A 21,729-nucleotide genomic window follows, 5' to 3' on the forward strand; every position below is an offset into this window, starting at 1 on the left:
ATGAAAAAATTGAAAAATAAAATTCCAAAAAAGTTTGGAAATTGTTTAATAAGGGACGTCAAATAGAGAAAAAAGCAATATATCTATTGGAACATTATTCGATTTTTTAAAGATTTGAATAAGAAGAAGTTTGAAGATGAATTTATTATTGGAAACGATGTGAGCTCATCTTGTGACGATAACACACTTAATTGTGTAATAACACGAAAATATATTTTAAAAGCTGGTAAAAAGGCAAGGAATAATAAATCGCCTTCAGTAGATCAAATCATTAATGAATACATTGCTTTATCTCTAGATAGTATGATTGATATATACATTAACCTGTTTAATCTTATTTTTGATACGGTATATTACCGGAACCTTGGCTTATTGGTGAATTGATACAAAGGAGTGTAAGTTAGATCCAAAAAGAAATATAGACCGATTACTTTATTGTCGTGCTTGGCGAAAATATTTACATCTATTCTTAATGACAGGTTGGGTTTTCGTTGATGAATTAATTGAATATATTAAATGTAAATCAAACTGGATCCCGGCAAGGTTACTCTACAGCTGATCATATTTTTTTTTATTTATATGCACTTTTTGAACTTCTTAGTATTTAAAAGAAAAAGATGTTTTGCGCTTCTGTAGATTTTGAAAAGGCGTTTGATTTTGTACACCGTATTGTTTTGTTTTATAAACTCCTTTTTAAATAATGTAAAAGGAAAGCATGTATGATGATGTTAAATCACGTATTGTCTATAATGATCATTTGTCTGACATGTTTGCTAGTTGAATTAGTGTAAGACAAGGGGGAAAGTCTTGGTAACTTTAATAATATTATTTATTTTCAACCATGCGAAACAAAATATGTATTATATCTGAACTGCTATTTTCTCTGAAGCTATGTACTAGTTTATGTAAATATAATTATTTATTCATATAAATATTTATAAAACCTCTAAGTAGTTTTAACCCGGGAATGTATTCACTTATTACGACAATTTCCGTATAAATTTCACGTTTCATTCCGATCCGGTGGTATTTTATTATAAAAAAACAATCAATCAATCAATCACACAAAAACGATTTTTTTTAGGGCTTTGTCTGCGGGGACAACAACATATTTATCATGGAGGTCGGATAGGTGTTTAGCAACATTTGGGTCTTTAAACTGATAAATATTTGTTCCAATAAAAACAATATTCAAATATGTCAATACAGTGTCAAACATGTAGATTTTTAGAATAAGTTTATTTATAAGGATTCTTTTGACAAGTTTGCCCGAGTCGTTAATTTTCGGGACTGTGTGAACAACACCATTGTTAAATTAAGGATGTACTATTTCCGGTTGAAATATGTTTTCCATAGGTACAATCAAACATGCAAACCGAATCTTTATATCTTTGTGAATTAAGTGAAGGTTTTGAATTCTTTGTTAACTAGTATTAGATCGCTTACGCTCATCGAAATCCAAAACGTCAGTACAGACACGTTTCCAAACCTTTGATAACTATTTACAACACTGGTTCGATGCCACTGCGAGGGTATCACCAGGTCAGTAGTCAGCACTTCGGTGTTAACACGAATGACTATTAAGTGGTAATTTCTATAAATTTCCTTTTTAAACAACTTTGAATTTTTCGAAAAACTATTGATTTTCTTATCCCAGGAATAGATTACCTTAGTCGTATTTGGCACAACTATTTGGAATTCTCAATGCTCTTCAACTTCTTGCTTGTTTTCATAACTATTTTGATTTGAACATCAATGATGACTCATCAGATGAGTCTTATGTAGACGAAATGAGCGCCTGATGTACTTAATTATAATCCTGGTACCTTTGATAACTATTGCCAAAGCAATGTGAAGGCACGTATATGATGAGGATTAAACCAGTCTGCTGGCGCCTAACACTCACCCTAACCTGAGATAGTGGTGTAAAATTACAACAAACCGAACACTTTAAAAAGTAATGGTACCTTATTCCTTTCTCTTTCTATGATTTTTCAATGTCAATAATATGTAAGATTTATTCAATAATGTTCCATTCACAAATATTGTTGCATTTTTAAAAGAAATTGGAATTTATTATAGAATATAAAAAAAATATCGTTTTTAATTTGTATCACGTTATTTTACTGTTGATTTTTATTTGTATATAATCAATTTGCTTTAGTTAAGAATTTTAGTATATTGAAGGACTTTTTGTCTTATTTTAAAAATATGCTATAAATTGTAAAAATATTCTAATTAGCTCTCGCCGCGATATAGACTTTTTGTGCTAATGCGGCGTAAAGCAACCATCAATCAAATCAAATAAAATTCTATGATTTTTTTACATTGAACATGTTGGAATTCAGTATCTGAAAACAGAATGATTTAACCAAATACAGTCATTTTCTTCCTTCAATTCTGAGACTCTATTAAAAATTAACAAGAATATGTCCATAGCACACCGATGCCCCACTAGCACTTTCATTTCCCATTTTTAATGGACCTTGAAATTGGGATAAAAACTTGGCATTTAAATTAGAAAGATCATATCATAGGGAACTGTTGAAGGCCGTACTTGAACCTATAATGGTTTACTTTTTAAATTGTTATTTGGATGGAGAGTTGTCTCATTGGCACTCACACCACATCTTCCTATATCTATTGTAAACTTGTTCTCGTCCTGAATATACATGAAATTTTTGCCACTGGATGTAAAGCAACCAACAATCAATTAATCATAAGGAACATGTATACTAAGTTTCAAGTTGATTGGACTACCTTGACCAAAAACTTTTACCTGAAGCGGAACAGAGGGACAGAAGGTAGGGACGGAAAGACACACATACGAACAGACGCACAGACCAGAAACCATAATGCCCCTCTACTATCGTAGGTGGGGCATAAAAATATAGGAAAAAATGCAGGATAGTGTTTGAAAGCATTAAATAGTGCACCCATGTCTTGTGTATTATTATTTTTCTGTTTGTCTTTTTATTTTTTAGCCAGGGCATTGTCAGTTTATTTTCAATCTAAGAGTTTGACTGTCAGAGTGTCCCTCTGGTATCTTTCGCCCCTCTTTTTAAATAAATTGGTGTCAAACTTAACATTGAAGTTGAAGTCATTCCATCCACTAGTACCTAAGAAAAGTGTGATAAAATTTGTAAGGGTTCCATAGAACCCAGTGTCTTGCCTACTTTTGCTGAAAATCACAGGCTCAACAAAATGAGGAAAAAATCAATAAAAATATTCCTCTTGATACTATCTTTTGAAGCTTCTGTCCAAGTTTAGTAAAACTCCAGGATAGTTTATAAATCTAATAAATGTTTAAAGACTTTAACTGCAGACTGTATGAAATGTTAACCAGAAGATTCAGTCCATTTATAAGTAAAATACAGATACACAGGTACAAAATATTAACAAACTTTCCTTCTAAATACTAGCTTATGATCATAAACAAGCTTCTGTCTAACTTTGGTACAAATTAAAAGTAGCATAAAATTTTTATTTTTTTTTAAGATTAAACCATAGAGTGAATGTGTTTTGTTTCCTGCCAGAAAATCTAAGTCCATTTATAAGTAAAATTTCGGAAAAAATGGAATTTTGTTTTTACAAAATTTACTTCTGGATACTATCTTATGATCATAAACCAGCAACTGTCCAAGCTTGGTACAAACCCAGGATAGTTAAAGAAAGTTATTAAAATTTTTAAAAACTTTAACCACTGGGTGAATATTTGTGGACACCGCCACCGACAACGACGGAATGTAGGATCGCTTAGTCTTGCTTTTTCTACAAAAATGGACAACACAGTGAAATAGACCTCTCTTCTAGAGTAAAACTCAGAGAGTAGTAGGAGTTCTATGTTTATTTGGCAACATTTAAATACATAATATCACAGATAATTTAACAATAAAATATAATGTAATTTGTAACATTTATAAAATACTTTGAAAAATAACATCTAGAAACATTTCAACAAGCACAAATAATAAAAAAATAAATAAATAAAGCAATAATACTATAACTTTAAGACAACCTAGACTAACAGTAAAAAAGGTTTTGCCAATTTTATTACTTTTGACCAAGTAATATGGCTTATTTGTACAAATTAAAACTTATAAATAAAATTCAATAAAATGGACAGTGGCTAATGACAATAAATTACAGGATCCTAACTTAGGACAAGCACATACAGAAATGTGAGGAAAACCAAAGAATTCAGCCATTTTCTATTTTGTAAAGTGCTCAATTGTTTGGGCAGGTGAAACTTTAATTTGATCTTGATCCTGATCTGAACATAAGCATTGTGCATAAGTTGCATGACATTTAGTTGAGGCAACCTCAAGAAAAAAAAAACCATTTGGTGACAAACCCACGGCTGCAGTAAGGGCATAAAAAAAATCATGTCCCCTTAAAACAGGAGACATATGAAAGTGTTATGACTCATCCATAGATTGGTTAAAATGGAAAAATTATTTTGAACTGTAATAATTGATTGGTGTTTACTTTACGCCACACGCACGCAAAAAGGCTAAATCACGATGATGAGAGCTATTTTAAATATTTTTACAATTTACAGTATATTTATAAAATCAGACATAAGGGCTTGAAGTCATAAAGCTTTGCTCAGTGCTCGTGGCAGAAAAATCGTGCTTGAAACATGAAATCCAGCATTATGATTGGTTAAATTTGGAGAACGAGTACTTAAAACTAACTCGAAAGTTTTATGACCGAGAGGAAAGGTCCTTCAATAAACTAAAATTCAAGTCTTAAACATATCTATATGTTCTGTAATGTAAATATCAACAATATCACAACTGTATAAGATTATAGTATTTTAGATATGTTTTAATTTTTTAGTATATAAAGTATGCATCAATGCAGGTTGTCACCATATTCTCCCATCAGCATAAGCAGGATGAGCTAGTCTATAGGCATGACGTTTCCATGATTCTTCTGTTGTTCTTTGAATTAGAGATCTGTATTCTTTAGCCTCTTGTTGTTTTTGTTTCTGTCTTAATTCAAAGTCCTCTCTGTAATACAGTATATAAATCATATCAGATTGTGATGACTAAAAAAGGGGGGAAACAAAGATCCCCTGCCAAGATAGTCTAATAACATCTATAAAACTGTTGTGAAGGACACAATTATTTTTTATGCATCTTTAACCATTGAGATAGTAAAAATAAAAATCTCCTAAAATCCCAAATTTTCAGTAACAAATATATCTATGTTGTTCGTATATATACTTAACATCAGAGGGATCACTTTCAATAGACTTTGAACAAATAAATGCAATATTCTATATTTTTTTCAAACCTCAATGCAACGCAATGTTCAATTTAATTAGATCTGAAACCTAATAACCATAAAAATATATTTACTTGAGATTTTGAAGTCTTATGTTTTCAAGGAAACAATACCTTTCCTTACTTATTCATATTCTAGTTAATTAGGGCTGAAAGTTTGAGAAAGAAAATGAATAAAGTTCCTGTTTTAATAACTGAGGTTTTTTACGAGGAGAATAGACATATAATATTTACAAATCTTAAAATGACTTATTAATTACTTAAAACTTTGTTTAAAAAAGGCCATATTACAAAAATACCTCAATTCTCATCAGATTTCTTATTTGTATGATACATGTATGTTATACATATTTTATATTTAGACTTTTTGAATTTTAAAAAAATAAAATAAAAATAAAATGTATCCCAATGTTGTATTATTTTTTCAAAAAGTTTTATTTAAAATTGACACTGGTTTACAAAACATAGTTACTTATAAGAAGCTTACAATTTTTCAAACTACTTCTGGAACAATCTGAATTGTGTTGACCATCTGCAGAACAGCGATAACAAGAATGTGTCCCCAGTACACGGATGGCCACTCGCACTATCATTTCTATGTTCAGTGGACCGTAAAATTGGGGTCAAAACTCTTATTTGGCTTTAAAATTAGAAAGATCATATCATAAGGAACATGTGCACTAAGTTTCAAACTTCATCAAAAACTACCTTGACCAAAATCTTTAAACTGAAGCAGGACGAACGGACGAATGAATGGACAAACAGATGTACAGACCAGAAAACATAATGCCCCCTCTACTATCATAGATTAGGCATAAAAAGCTACATATATCATAAAAAACTTACAATGCCTGAGCTTCTGCTAGTGAGTTTGCTTCATCATCTACTTTAATGTTTATTTTGGAGATCTTGAAAGGCTGACCAAAAACTTTTGCCTGGAAAGAGATAAATCATTATTATATCATGAGTGTACATAATGAAATGTCTCACCTGCTTTACTTGACTTTACGTTGAAAGTGAGCTATATGAAAGTTACAGTGCAAGTGTTGCACAAACTAAAAGATTATTAATGAACAATGTAAATGAGATCAATGTCCAGGGGTTAAAAATTCCACTAGCACGACGCCCGGGACTACAGCATTTTGGCCTCGGGCAACCAAAACTTGTAACCCAATATGCCCGACGGACTAGTAACAAAACATTCGTGGCGTTTCCAAAATAGAAAGTGGAATATCCCTTCATCACTATTCTATCTTAGCCAATCAGATTCGACTACGTCATCGGGGATTCCCAGAATTTGAACTGATTTTGTACAAGTTTTAAAATAGTACAAATAACTCGGGGTGGATCCCGTACTTCCAATATCGATTTGTCGATCAGTACAGGGGGTATACATTGCTTATGCAACCAGAGAAATATAATGTAACCTGATTGTACCTCCTTCTGAATAATTTATTGCAATATAAATGTGAATCCCTTTTGACAACAGAAACCTGACTTTTGTCAGATATAACTTTTGAAACATGTTAGGACGCTATTTTGTTTTTGTTTACATACTGTGAAGAAGCCTCCAGAACCATGACCTAAACATTAACAGTCTTCAGAAAACTTTCATCAATCATGATTATCTTCATTGATATTCAAATGAATTGGAATTTTCAAGAAATAAAATTTATAACAATTACAATTTCAGTTTAGAGACTGTGCTCAGTTTGTAATCTATTTATAGCCCACAATTAGCTTATCAATGATAAATGTAAATATGGATATTACTGTACTTCCTTTATAAAACAATTATAAAAGACACAAACGATTGATGGTGATATTTATTCACATAAATATTTGAGGTCATCTGATTTATTTTAATAAATAGAATTTTTAAACTGAAAACAAATATGAGCATTACATATAACCAGCTTATAATTCTTTTACACAAACGTGATGATGAATCTGATAAAATCACTCCAATCCTTTTATATAACCATGTATAGCAGTGGTCAAGACTTGTACCATCTCTGGATTTGGTCAACTCATTATTACAGAATATTCAATGAATATTCAGTTATCGATTAATTCAATATATCTGATAATGGGATAGTTTTTTGCTGACATAAGTTTTGGCTATCCAATTTGCAAAAATCTACTGTACGATTGATAAAAATTGTTAAGTTTATAGAATTCATTTAATTGCAGCAAACTCTGAATTTTTGAGGCATACTCGGGGCTAGCAGGTCAGTTTTGTTGGGCTAGTAGTTCTTCCAACAGGGCTAGGAAAATACTGATACCAATTAGCCCTGGACTAGTGAGCTATAACAACATTTCTTAACCCCTGATGTCAGATCAACCAATACAGACAGATATGTAAATGAGATCAAGGTCAGATCAACCAATCCAGACAGATATGTTTACCTTAAAAATCCAAATACAAAATATATAGTATCTGATAAATGGACTAAACCATGAAAAATAACATTGACCAACAAAACATTAAGGGTTAACTACAACTATCATGTGTAGATTGTAAACTTTAGATTATTAATTAATAATTAAAATGAGATCAAGGTCAGGTGAACCCTCCAGGCAAAAAAATGTACACCTTACAATCATTTCATACAATACATATAGTTGACCTATTGCTTAATATACATAAAAGATTAAAGACAAAACCACAAAATATGACTTATTGTGAATTCATTTATTTTTATGGGTACCAATTTTCGTGTATTAAGGAAAACTTGCATTTTAATGGATATTTAATTTCGTGGTTTTGCAAAAGTCTACATACAAGCCTATAGAAAATTTGTCATTCTTTGAACATCTAAATTTGGTATCAAACGAATAATAATGAATCCACAGTATAAAACAAAGTCAAGGTTAGATAAAAACCTACCAGACAACATGCTTACCATGTAATCATTCCATACACCAAACAAAGTTAACCTATTGTTTATAGCATATGAGGAACAGACATTTTACATAACCAAGAAAACTAAACATTGATGAACAAAGTATGAAAATGAGTCTAATTTCAGATGAAACCTGTTGGACAGACATTTACACCTTAAAACCATTCCATACACCAAATAAAGTGGTCCTCATTGCTTATTGGATCATTAATGACAAATTGACCAAATCAAATTAAACTAACATTGATCAGAGAACCATAAAAAGTAAAAACACAACAAGAAGTAATTGTAACAGGATGCTGTTACGAAGAGGATGCTGTTACGAAGTCTCCCAAACAAAGCTCCAATTACTTCCTATTCATATGGTCCCATGTTCATTTGATTTGAATTTTTTTCTCATACAAGAATATTTATGGCTTAACAAGATAATAGCACATTCTCAAATTGAACGGGGTGGGGACGACCCCAGGTACTTCCCTTTTATTTCATTTCATTAGTTTTATTGTCCCCTACAAGAATATATATGGTTTAGGGGTGGGGATCTGGACCATTTACAAGATAATAGTACATTTTCAAATTGAACGGGGTGGGGGTGACCCCCAGGAACTTCCATTTAATTTCATGTGATTTGTTTTATTGTCCCATACAAGAATACATATGGTTTAGGGGTGGGGATGTTAACTGTTTACAAGTTTTCAAACAAGAGGGTTTGGGGTGACCGAATCAAATGAACTCACCTCTCCAGAATTAAAAAAGTCTATAGCTTTCTGTATAGACTGATCATCTAACATTGTAACCCAACCTGTACCATTTATACTCCTAGTTACAGGGTCCTACAAACAGAAAAAAATATAACTAGATATCATTGAGATTGGAGCCATCTCTGTGGGCCCCGCTGTGAATAATGTGCATTAAAAAATTGTATCTTTACCATAGGACATGGGTTTGTCAACTGAAATCAAAGTTTTTGACCTTGACCTTTGACCTAGGAAGTTGTAAATAAATTATGACACACCCTTTGGTGTTGGTTTATAAACATGTCAAGTATAAACTTTGAAATGATAACAGTTCTCAAGATATAGAGCGGACACGATCTTTACCATAGGACATGGGGTTGTCAACTGAAACCAAAGTTTTTGACCTTGAACTTTGCACTTTGCCCTAGGCAGTCGTTCATAAATTATGACACACCCTCTGGTGTTGGTTCATATACATGTCAAGTATAAACTTTGAAATCATAACGGTTCTCAAGATATAGAGCGGACACGATCTTCACCACAGGACACAGGGTTGTCAACTGAAACCAAAGTTTTTGACCTTGACCTTTGACCTAGGAAGTTTTACATACATCATGACACACCCTCTGGTGTTGGTTAAAATGGATGTCAAGTATAAACTTTGAAATCATAACGGTTTTTAAGATATAGAGCGGACACAAAGTTAAAGTGTTACGGACGGACGGACAGACGGACGGTACGACAGACGGACAGACGGACGGACGGACAGACTGATCACTATAGGGCGACCCGCCTTAGTCGGCGGGGCCCTAATTATCTGATAGGTTTATTTGTGTATGTGTAATGCCACTTTCAGCACTAAAAGCTATTTTAAGGCTGTCATTTTTTATTGATGGAATAAGTTGGAGTGCCTGGAATAATTTGAGAGAAATTTGATTTTTTTAAGGATATTTTTGTTTTGCCAATATACGCATAGATAAGACCGTTGGTTTCCCCGTTTGAATGGTTTCACAATAGTAATTTTGGACCCCTTTATAGCTTATTGTTCGGTGTGAGCCAAGGCTCCGTGTTGAAGGCCGTACATTGACCAATAATGGTTTACTTTTATAAATTGTTATTTAGATGGAGAGTTGTCTCATTGGCACTCACACCACATCTTTCTATATCTATATAATCTCTAAAAATTTAATTTAAATTTTTTACCCTAGGAATAGAAAACTTTAGTTATATTTTCAAAATATTCATCAATGATCTTCAATTTTGTACTTTATTTTGACGTTTTAATAATTGATTGTCCCTGATGAGTCATTTAAAATTTGTAGTCCAAAACGCAAATTTGTCATACACAATTCTAGGTCTGGTATCTTTAAATTAATAACAAAATTTTACCACCGAAAACTTTTGACATTTTGGACTGTTTTTATCTCTTACCTTCATCAGACAAACTTCATCCAAGTTACAATCAGCCTCCATTTCAAACATAGCATCCATTTTCTGCTGTGTTGTGTTGCCAGGCAAGTTACTTAGATACAAAGCTTTTGATCTCTTTGCCTCAAGCTGAAATAAAATATTAAATGGACTTTAAGGTGGTACCCAACACTTTCACTAAAATTAATTTGGCTCATTTAAATTTAATAAAATTTTGACAAAGTATTCACTTTTACACTTTAACAAAAACATAAAAAAATTAATTTCAAACCAACCGTTTTGTCAGAAAAATAACACTGGTTATATAGCAATTTGACAAACACCAATTTTGAGAAGCTTAATATTCCTTTTACAACGCAACTTATCAAAACGTTTAGCTGACTTTACAGAGTTATCTCCCTGTAGTGTTAGGTACCACCTTAACCCAGTTCTCAATTTACAAATAGATTACTAAGGTACTGTGAGGTACTTGCTATAGATGTTGTGCACTATTTATCATCAAATGTTTTATTCCATTGTAAATATCAATTTGTTTTTTATCTATATACTAACTAGTATTTGTCAGCAACTAACTAGTTTTACCCCACCACATTCTGTATGTTGCTGTCCCAAGCCAGGAGCCTGTAATTCAATGGTTGTCAGGCCTAAATTAAAATATTGTTTGTTTGCCCTTTTCCGACCCTATGTTTTGAAACAGGGTAGGTAGGTAGGTAAAATATTTTATTTTTTTCCCCAAAAAAATAACTTGGCTCGGTATATTATTTGTCATGGGAAGGCAGGTAGGTATAATATTTTATTTTATAGATACAAACTCTGCATAATGTCATTTGTGTCCGGTTTTTTTTGCAAATAAGTTTTCTGGGACTATTAGTTTAAAAAAAAAATATCACGTAGAATGTGAAGCTAATTCACATGCACAGTACTATTTTGTTTTAAAATATCAAAATATAGAGCTGTACCGCATATCTTCAACGTTAATATGCCTGGAACTTTGAAGAGTTTGAACTTAATTGCACTTATATTTTGTACTACGTAATTTGTATGCTTACCTTAAGATTTTCTGTAAAAGATAACTTTGTACTGATAAGATATGTCCAGACAGACATACATAACTAGTAGAAAAAGTCGAGTGTTAAAAAACATCGTGTGTGCCTTTGTTTCCAATAAAAATGCTACAAGACTTAAAACTCTGACAATTGTCACGTATTTTACATCACATTTATAAATGATCTGTATGGACAACTTGGCGATTTTACTGCCAGATATTCTCCATTTTACAGGGTTTTGTCACTTTTGATTCAAATCAGATATAAATAATATAGCGGCATCGTTAACATAATCATCCCGATCTGCGGATCACAAAAGGCAATCCTTACAAAGAATACAACACGTGTCCGTTCACAAATTAGTTTGTACACACGTTGATAATTTTGTATCAAACGAACTTATTGGTAAATGAACCCTGCTCTTTAAGTATAAAGGTACAGAGTAGCGTATGTCATATCATGATTTCAGGAAGCGTTCACATGCTGAACATCGATTTCAAACAAATGCTTTGAAACTTCAAATGCAAGTGTTCATGTCAAACACTCAGGTGATACCAAACGGACTGGACCTTATACGTTAAAGATAAAACCCGAGAATTCCGGATAAAATAGTTTTGAGCGGGAAATACAAATATAAGATTTTTGGTAGGAACGAAAAAATAAAATAAAATAAAAACTTGCTGGTAAATACAAATAAAAGATTTTCAGGCGCAACGAATTTATAGGGTCGGTCGGTAAAGGGCAAACAATCAATATTTTAATTTAAGCCTCATTTGTTGTTGTGTAACATATTTGTTTTTATTCATAACTTTGTTCACATATTAAGCCGTAAGTTTTCTTATTTTAATTGGTTTAAACTTGTAATTTTGAGTCCTTTTATAGCTGACTATGCATTTACTCATTGTTGAAGACTGAGCAGAAGCTTATAGTAATTAATTTTAGTTTCGTATGGTCACTTGAGGAGAGTTGTTGCATTGGCAAATCATACGACACCTTCTTATTTTTATATTGAACATTTTATTGAAAGACAATATATAATTTTGCTTGTCATATAATTAATATTTCTTATTAATGATTCAAACTCAAATTGATTTGTTTATAATTTAATTTTGGATGTAACACGTCTTCTGATTGGCTGACGTTATTTTGTTATGAGCCTATAGACATAATTTAGTCATGTGACCGTCACATCATTAATGTTTTTTCATAATTTTCTACGGTTTAAAATGGAATTTAGAATTAAATTATAAGAAATGACTGTAATATTTTTTCTGTCTATTTGAAATAACATAAAAAATTTCGTGCACATTGTTAAATAACCGACTACGCGTGTTATTCAGTGTGTACAATTTTTTTTATGTTATTTCTTCATAGACAGAAAAAATATTACAGTCATTCCTTAAATAACATCTTGCTTCTTATAGGCACTCATTGTAGTTTTTTTCCTTAGTTACTGTAAATTCAGAAATTATTGCTTCCATTCAATATTGCGATTTTGTCATTTTAGACTTAAATGCGATTTTAATTTTTACGATTTTGAGATAAAAACCTCTTTAATTCATATAAAATAGTTTAAAATGCGAGTTTAAATTATTGTCTTTACAATTCCGTCCCATTTTTCGCAATAATAAAAACCTCTGGATAATTTCTGAATTTACAGTATTGACAATGTAAAGAATAGCATAGCAATATAATTAATCCTCTCTGTTTATTGACTATCCTTTCTTTTATTTGACATTTAACAAATAACAAACAAGTGAAACTGCGAGCTACTGCTCACTGATGATACCCCCGCCGCAAGTGGATAATATTAATAGTGTAAAAATATGCAAGTGTTCGGTAAACAGGAAGTTGTCGAGTGATGAATCTGAAAACGCATCACACCGTATAGCTGACTTATATAAATCCTGAAAGCAAATTTCAGAAATCCTTGTATTGTAGTTCCTGAGAAAAATGTGACGAAAATTTTCAACTTGGCTATAATGTGTAAAATCATACAAGTGTTCGGTAAACAGGAAGTTGTCAAGTGATCAATCTGAAAACGCATCACACGGTATAGCTGACTTAGATAAACCCTGAAACCAAATTTCAGAAATCCCTGTATTGTAGTTCCTGAGAAAAATGTGACGAAAGTTTCATGGGACGGACTGACTGACGGACGGACTGATGGACGGACGGACTGATGGACGGACGGACAGACAGAGGTAAAACAGTATACCCCCACTTTTTCAAGCGGGGGTATAATTACAAAAGCAATAGCTTAAAATCTTCAATACCTGCAGCCATGATGGTGCATCAGTAGTAGGTCGACCTGATCCAGTTATCAGTCCCCACTCTTCGCTGGACCAAACACATATATCATTTCCTACAATATATAATACAGTAACTGTTATAACTAGAGGCTCTAAAGAGCCTGTGTCGCTCACCTTGGTCTATGTGCATATTAAACAAAGGACACAAATGGATTCATGACAAAATTGTATTTTGGTGATGGTGATGTGTTTGAAGTTCTTACTTTACTGAACGATTTTGCTTCTTACAATTATATCTATAATGAACTTTGCCCATTAGTAACAGAGAACTATATTTGGTAAAAAATTACATAAATTTACCAAATTAATGAAAACTGTTAAAAATTGACTATCAAGGGCAATAACTCCTTAAGGGGTCAATTGACCATTTAGGTCATGTTGACTTATTTGTAGATCTTACTTTGCTGAACATTATTGCTGTTTACAGTTTATCTCTATCTATAATAGTATTCAAGATAACCAAAAACGACAAAATTTCTTTAAAAATTACCAATCGGAGGGCAGCAACCCAACAACCAGTTGTCCAATTCATCTGAAAAATTCAGGGCAGATAGATATTGACTTGATTAACAATTTAACTTCTTGTCAGATTTGCTCTAAATGCTTTGGTTTCATAGTTATAAGCCAAAAACTGCATTTTACCCTTATGTTTTATTTTTAGCAGTGGCGGCCATCTTAGTTGGTTGACCAGGTCACGCCACACATTTTTAAACTAGATACCCCAAAGATGATTGTGGCCAAGTTTGGATTAATTTGGCCGAGTAGTTTCAGAGGAGAAGATTTTTGTAAAAGATTACTTTAATTTACGAAAAATGATTAAAAATTGACTATAAAGGGCAATAACTCCTAAACGGGTCAACTGACCATTTTGGTCATGTTGACTTATTTGTAGATCTTACTTTGCTGAACATTATTGCTGTTTACAGTTTATCTCTATCTATAATAATATTCAAGATAATAACCAAAAACAGCAAAATTTCCTCAAAATTACCAATTCAGGGGCAGCAACCCAACAACTGATTGACCAATTCATCTGAAAATTTCAGGGCAGATAGATCTTGACATAATAAACATTTTTACCTCCATGTCAGATTTCCTCAGAATGGTTTGGTTTTTGAGTTATAAGCCAAAAACTGCATTTTACCCATATGTTCTATTTTTAGCCGTGGCGGCCATCTTGGTTGGTTGACCGGGTCACGCCACACATTTTTAAAACTAGATACCTCAATGATGATTGTGGCCAAGTTTGGTTTGATTTATGCCAGTAGTCTTAGAGGAGAAGATTTTTGTAAAGCTAACGCCGGACGACGGACGCAAAGTGATGAAAAAAGCTCACTTTGCCCTTTGGGCCAGGTGAGCTAATAATTCTTTAATGATTTGCATATTTTGGAATGCATTCATGATTGGTCGAGAGGTCTTCCAGTAATGGCTCTTGAAGTTATTTTTTTTTTATAGATGATGTTGACAGAACTACTTTTGAAACCAATGTAAACAAGATTGCAGCAATAATAAAATTAAACCTTCTAAGAATATAGGTTGACCTTTGAGTATTTTTGGTCGAAGGTCCTGGACCATCCATTACTTTTAAGTAAATTTAAACCCCTGTTAGCTAAACATTTTTGCCTATCACTAGAGCTGTAAGTTTACCTGTATTTTTTAACCAGGCACATAGTTCTTGTATATGTCCAAAAGTCATGGTAGGTATTTTATCATTTCGATAATCTGTTAGTATTCTTTGACTGTCAAGCAAGGATCCTGTCTCTCCTGAAAAAGAAAGAAGAAAATTGTCACTAAATGGTAATATAATTACTTTTAAATTTAGGAAATAATAACAGTTCAAGTTGAGGTTTTTATTTGGCAAACTTCTTCTTGCTCTCACAAGGATCTGTTAAATTTGTAAATATTTATTTCAATTACTGAAATTTTCTAAAATTTTAGCTATGTTGTATTACGATATTGTGAAAAGTGCAACTGGATATGATAGGAGAATGTTTTAAAAATTAAAAATAGGCATTTTTAATCTTGGTAGCATTTTTTTATACAGTATTTGCTGAAATCACAATAATATATCTCTCTTCTTGTTCAGGGGTTAAAAATTTCACTAGCCCGACACTACAACATTTAGGCCTAGGGCAACTAAATTTGTAACCCAATATGCCCGACGGACTAGTGACAAAAAATTATTGGCGTTTCTAAAATAGAACGAGGAAACTCCCCTCATCACTTTTCTATCTAAGCCAATCAGATTCGACTACGTCATCAGAATGTTAACTTATTTTGTACAAGTTTTAAAATAGAACAAATAACTCTGAATGGATCCCGTACTTTCAATATCGATGTATCAGTACAGGCTTGATATGCAACCTGAATGCACCTTCTTCTGAATAATTTATTGCAATATTATTGTGAATCCTTTTTGACAGCAGAATCCTGACTTTTGTCCGATATAACTTTTGAAACATGTTATGGACGCCATTTTGCCTCCAAAACCATGATCTAATCAATAACATTCTCGGAAAACTTAAATAAAGACAACAGTACTATACCGCTGTTCAAAACTCATAAATCCATGGACAAAAACTAAATGTGGGTAAAAAACTAAAACCGAGGGAAACGAATTAAATATAAGAGGAGAACAACTACACAACACTGTAATGTAACACACACAGAAACGGACTAAGCATCAGACAAAATCCCATGAGAATAACAAATATAACATCAAAACCAAAAACATGAATTTGGGATAGACAAGTACCATGACACGTCTTATCGCAATGTGAATTTACACTAAAAATAAGAGAAAACGACGCAACGTGATAATTTAACACACACTAAAACGAACAATAATATAACAATGGCCATCTTCCTGACTTGGAACAGGACATTTTAAAGAGAAAAAGGGTGGGTTGAACCTGGTTTTGAGGCATGCCAAGCCTTACACTTTAATGGCAATGTTAAATATAACATTGAAATGACAACATAATATAACAGGAGTACAATACAAATAAATAGGAGAACATATTAGACAAAGAAACACATGATTAATAGATAACAAAAAGCATCAGGTTAAACTTGATGCAACAAATTTTCATCAATCATGATAATCTTCATTGAAATTCAAATGAATTCGAGTTTTAAAGTCCCCAATGGTGACTGGGGAATAGAAATATGGTCACTTGGGTCTTCTCCCGACCGGCAGTAAAACGCTTTCCGAAGTGGGGCGTCTGTTTGGCTGTTCAACCTTTTTGATAGATTTCTTCATAACGACAGTTTTCTTTTCTTGACCATCGTAAAACTATGCTTGAAACACGTGTCACTCAAACGACTGTAAAGTAGTCTCCCTAATCAATTACCTATATTAAAGTCAAAGGATAATTAAAGTTTTAAATCGGAGATTTTTCTTGCTTTTGAACATTTTTCGTCACAACAACAGCTTTCTTTTCTAAACTATATTTACAGGGAGAGGAGACGTCAATAGTTTGCTTAACACGTGCTTCGCAAAGTGGTAAATAAATTCAGTATGTGACATTTAGCGGAAGCCATTTATCCATATCATTTTGTCAAACAATTCAATCAACACCTTTATTAATTAGTCTTTTGTTGTCGATAGCTATAAAATGCAATCAGCTGATTATTGATTTTCTGTCCGAATCTTAATGAGGTCAAGGCGAATTCCGAGTATTGTCTGATCGGGTAAAGTCCGAGAAACTCGAAAAAAAGTAAATAAACAAGATGGAGGGAAATAAATCATTTTACATATTACTTTCGCCAAATGATGAATTTTTATCTTTTTTTCTTTTAAACAAACGCGATAATGTATCTGGTAAAAACCCTTTAGTACTTGAAGACTTGTATCATGTCAGGATTTGGGCAACTCACTATTAAAGAATATTCAGTGAATATTCAATTATCAATTACTTATATATATCTGCTAATGCCAGTAATTGGATAGTTTTGAGTATCCAATTTGCACAAATCTACTGTAAAATGGATAAAAATTGTTAACTTTATATAATTCATTGTTTTTGCAGCAAACTCTGAATTTGTGAGGCATACTAGGGCTGGCGGGTCAGTTTTGCTGGGCTAGTAGTTCTTCCAACAGGGCTAGTAAAATCATGCTACCAATTAGCCGTGGGCTAGTGAGCTAATACAAAATTTCTTAGCCCCTGTTGTTATTTCTGTAGAATTGCAATAATAATTGCATGCACAAATTTAAAAATTTACAGTTTAAGCTATAATATAATGCAAGGCCTGCATTACTATTGTCTTATTCAGCACTGTGAATAGTGTTTTATTAATCTTCAAAATCTCTTGACAGAAACTTATACCATGTGCCATAAGGACTAAAATAATCATTCATTTTATTCTTCTATAAATCTGAAATTCTAAAATTGAGATGTAATAATCTTAATTTTTTTTTAATGACACATGTGTATAAATGTTTGTAGAAACTTTCTCTTCTGTATCATATATCCATAAGATGTTAGGAAATGTTGTACAAATATAACTAGAGTTATCTCCCATTACCTGGATTGCCTCCCATTGATGATAAGTTGACTAGTATTCCTTCAGGTAAATTAGGAAGATCTGACACACTAGGTCCTATCTTCTTTATATTAAATCCTGTCATAAAATTCATTCAATTAGTACATTTTTGAAGTAGAAATACATGACTATCAACAATTAGACTAAAAACTGTGCCATTTATCATAAAGCAATGTTGTCTCATATATATATATTAATTAATCTAATAATTTATTTTAAGAAAACTATAATATGAAAAAACGCTCTGAATTTTTGTTTTCTACATTTTGTTCTGTTACAATATTCGGAAATTCATATTTTTCAAGATAATTTATTCATTCAGCTTTAAAATCCAAAACTTGATAAAAATTGGTTAAATTAGGGAATTTACTTTCCTGAAAAAGTACCATATTAGAAATTAGCCCCACACAGTTCAAAACAAAAATTGTATTACTCTTACATGTCTTATAGATAGCATTACCTAATACTGTTGCAAGTTTTGTAAATAATTCTGTCATTTCCAATTCTTTCAAACCTTCAGTTTGATTTTGAGCATGAAGAGAATGTAAAGGAGACTTCCCACCAACCATTGATACCAAGCTCATCAGTCCTTCTTTACCTATTAAGAAATATCTATAAATAAATGTTTATAAACTTACTAAAGGGGGTCTCATTGGGGGGTTCCGATCCCGGATCCTGCTTACTGTTTTGTCAGATTCCCGTATCCCACTTACACTATGTACGTAAGCAATTCTCATTTTTGTCATTTCCCGGGTCCCGCAAGACCTCATTTCCTGTTTTCACGACACAATAATTTGACTTTCACGTGTCAAGCTAATAAAAATTCAGCAATCCCGCATCACGCTTAGACCCCAATGAGACTCACACTAAATGGTTAAAATACAGAAAATTAAATGTTATAGAAATACTGTTAATTAATCTCACAAAATGTAACAATAAAATCCTTTAAATACATAAAATATTGCTGGTTTTATGTTGTGTGTTTTATTTTCACATCATATGACATACCGTTATATAGACAAGCATGGACTTTTAGCACATCAAAACTGGTCATAATGTGTGGTTGTAACAAGCCAGGCTAGCATTATTTATGTATGTGTCTGTCTCAAGTCAGGAGCCTGTAATTCAGTGGTTGTCGTTTGTTTATGTGTTACATATTTGTTTTTCGTTAAATTTTTTTTTACATAAATAAGGCCGTTAGTTTTCTTGTTTGAATTGTTTTACATTGTCTTATCGGGGCCTTTTATAGCTGACTATGCAGTATGGGCTTTGCTCATTGTTGAAGGCCGTACGGTGACCTGTAGTTGTTAATGTCTGTGTCATTTTGGTCTTTTGTGGATAGTTGTCTCATTGGCAATCATACCACATCTTTTTTATATAGCAGGTCCATGTGTTGCTTTTTTTTCTGAAAATATGCCTTTTTTTTAGTGCCAAGTGTTTAGGTTGGTGTCAACTGTTGTGCTGTTTAATATTGGTAATCCCTTTTTCTATATCATAAGTGTCAATCACAAGATATCATCTGAAGTCTCCCTAAATACTAAATCTCCCCCTGATGTCTGTTTTTAAAAGATGTTCAACCTCTAAAAATTAATTAAGGAATGACTGTAATATTTTTTCTGTCTATGAAGAAATAACATAAAAAATTTGGTGCACACTGAATAACGCGCGTAGCGGGTTATTTAACAGTGTGCACTCTACATTTTTTATGTTATTTTGAATAGACAGAAAAAATATAAGTCATTTCTTATAATTTAATTCTAAATTCCATTTTAAACCGTAGAAAACCATGAAAAAACGTTGATGATGTCACGGTCACATAACTAAATTATGTCTATGGGCTCATAAAAAAATAACGTCAGCCAATCAGAAGGCGTGTTACATTCAAAATTAAATTATTTAAAATTAACAGTAAAATAAATACAAAGATTAGAAACCCCTTTATTACCTTCGTTTAATTTTGAGGATAAGTAAACATAATAATCTTACCAATATTGTTTGAGCTGACATTGAGACTGTGTAACTGAGATTTGTGACTTTTTGTGGAAAAGATCTTTGACAAACTTAAAGCACCAGTGTCTGTAAACTAAAACAGAATGATAATTTGAAACATATGAAGTAAAAAAGGTCCCATTAATTACTATATTTATCTACTGGAGATAGTTAAACTTTTACTGGAAAATTTACAGCAGCAATTTAAACTTGAAAATTTTGCTTTTGAAAGTTGATAAAAATTGTTATCATTCAGGACAGGTAAATTTGTAAGATTTGTTTCTATGCTGAACTGGTCAGAACCAAATAGTTCTATAGTCTTGTATGTGACTGATGATTTTTTTTGTGGACAAAAAACGTGTCTGACGCAAATGGAAAATTTCAATCCTAGTCTATGATGAGTTTATTTTGCACTTTTCAAAATTTGAATTCAAAGATATTTGTAGCAAATGTCCCATTGATTACTATATTTATCCACTATGAGATAGTTTAGGTGAGGTATTATTTATCATCTGATGCATCCAATAGGGCTCTTCACGGTTAGTTCAGCCATATTGGATAAGGGGCAGATTTTTTGGAAAGAGGTGAAAATAGTATGAAAGTATAGGAAATCCTATGTGTGTTTCCAAGCAACTGCTTTGTCTTAATGATGTTTTCCTGTATTTTTTGTTCACACTATTTTTACCTCCATTATGAAAATCTGCCCCCTATCCAATATGGCCGAACTAACCGTGAAGAGCCCTATTGTATTGGACTGGTCATAACCATTATAAAATTATCACTGAAGTATCTATTTAGTAAACAAACCCCATTATTGAAGATTCATAATAACTTTTGGGGGAAATATTGGTGAAACTAAAATTATGTACAAATTTCCAATAGACCAGCTAGATTGTATTCTGAAGTTTTGAAAACCATGAAATCGTCAGTTTCTAAGAAAATAAATGTTTCACCCAGTCCATGCCATTCTGCACCCATAAAATCATAGTAATAAAGAGTATTCCACCAAAATGTTTATTAATTACATAAATAACAACATCAAGGCATGTCAATCAAAAAAGTAGGAGGGGAATTTCTATTTATGCTAGCTCAATGGAAAACATTGCAAATGTCAATTATAACTCACTGTATTGCTTGATAAATCTAAGACAGCTAAAGGGTGTGTCTTAGAGCTAACAACAGCTTGAGACAAGTCAATCACACCCTCATCTTCTAAACGATTGGCTGACAGTTTCAACATATGTAACTGGAACCCTTTCTTTATTGCCTGGCACAAAGGAGCGATGTCAGATGCAGACAGGGAACATCCTCCAAAACTGAGAGTTCTTAATGAAGATCCCACAACATTCCCTGTTAAGATAAATAAACTAATTAATCTATTTACAAATTGCATTAAATATGTTATGTATTATGTTTAGTATAGTAACTAAGAGATCACAATTATGTTTAGTGGCCAAAATGATTAAGCAGGGCTA

General features: G+C 32.3%; 1 protein-coding gene across 1 annotated transcript in view; it reads right to left on the reverse strand.

Moving 5' to 3' along the window:
• Positions 1-4,756: 4,756 nt before the first annotated feature.
• Positions 4,757-21,729, reverse strand: part of LOC139495803 (uncharacterized) — a 29,978-nt gene continuing 13,005 nt past the window's right edge. Inside the window, exons 10-19 of the mRNA XM_071284175.1 lie at positions 21,381-21,604; positions 20,252-20,348; positions 18,726-18,863; positions 18,248-18,343; positions 15,368-15,484; positions 13,685-13,773; positions 10,366-10,491; positions 8,935-9,030; positions 6,138-6,226; positions 4,757-5,015 (exon numbers count right to left, since the gene is read on the reverse strand). Coding sequence (XP_071140276.1) covers positions 4,871-5,015; positions 6,138-6,226; positions 8,935-9,030; positions 10,366-10,491; positions 13,685-13,773; positions 15,368-15,484; positions 18,248-18,343; positions 18,726-18,863; positions 20,252-20,348; positions 21,381-21,604 — 1,217 coding nt within the window. The 3' untranslated portion in view covers positions 4,757-4,870. The remainder of the gene's footprint in view (positions 5,016-6,137; positions 6,227-8,934; positions 9,031-10,365; positions 10,492-13,684; positions 13,774-15,367; positions 15,485-18,247; positions 18,344-18,725; positions 18,864-20,251; positions 20,349-21,380; positions 21,605-21,729) is intronic.

The sequence above is a fragment of the Mytilus edulis genome, chromosome 11 (assembly GCF_963676685.1).
Source record: "Mytilus edulis chromosome 11, xbMytEdul2.2, whole genome shotgun sequence".
NCBI lineage: Eukaryota > Metazoa > Mollusca > Bivalvia > Mytilida > Mytilidae > Mytilus > Mytilus edulis.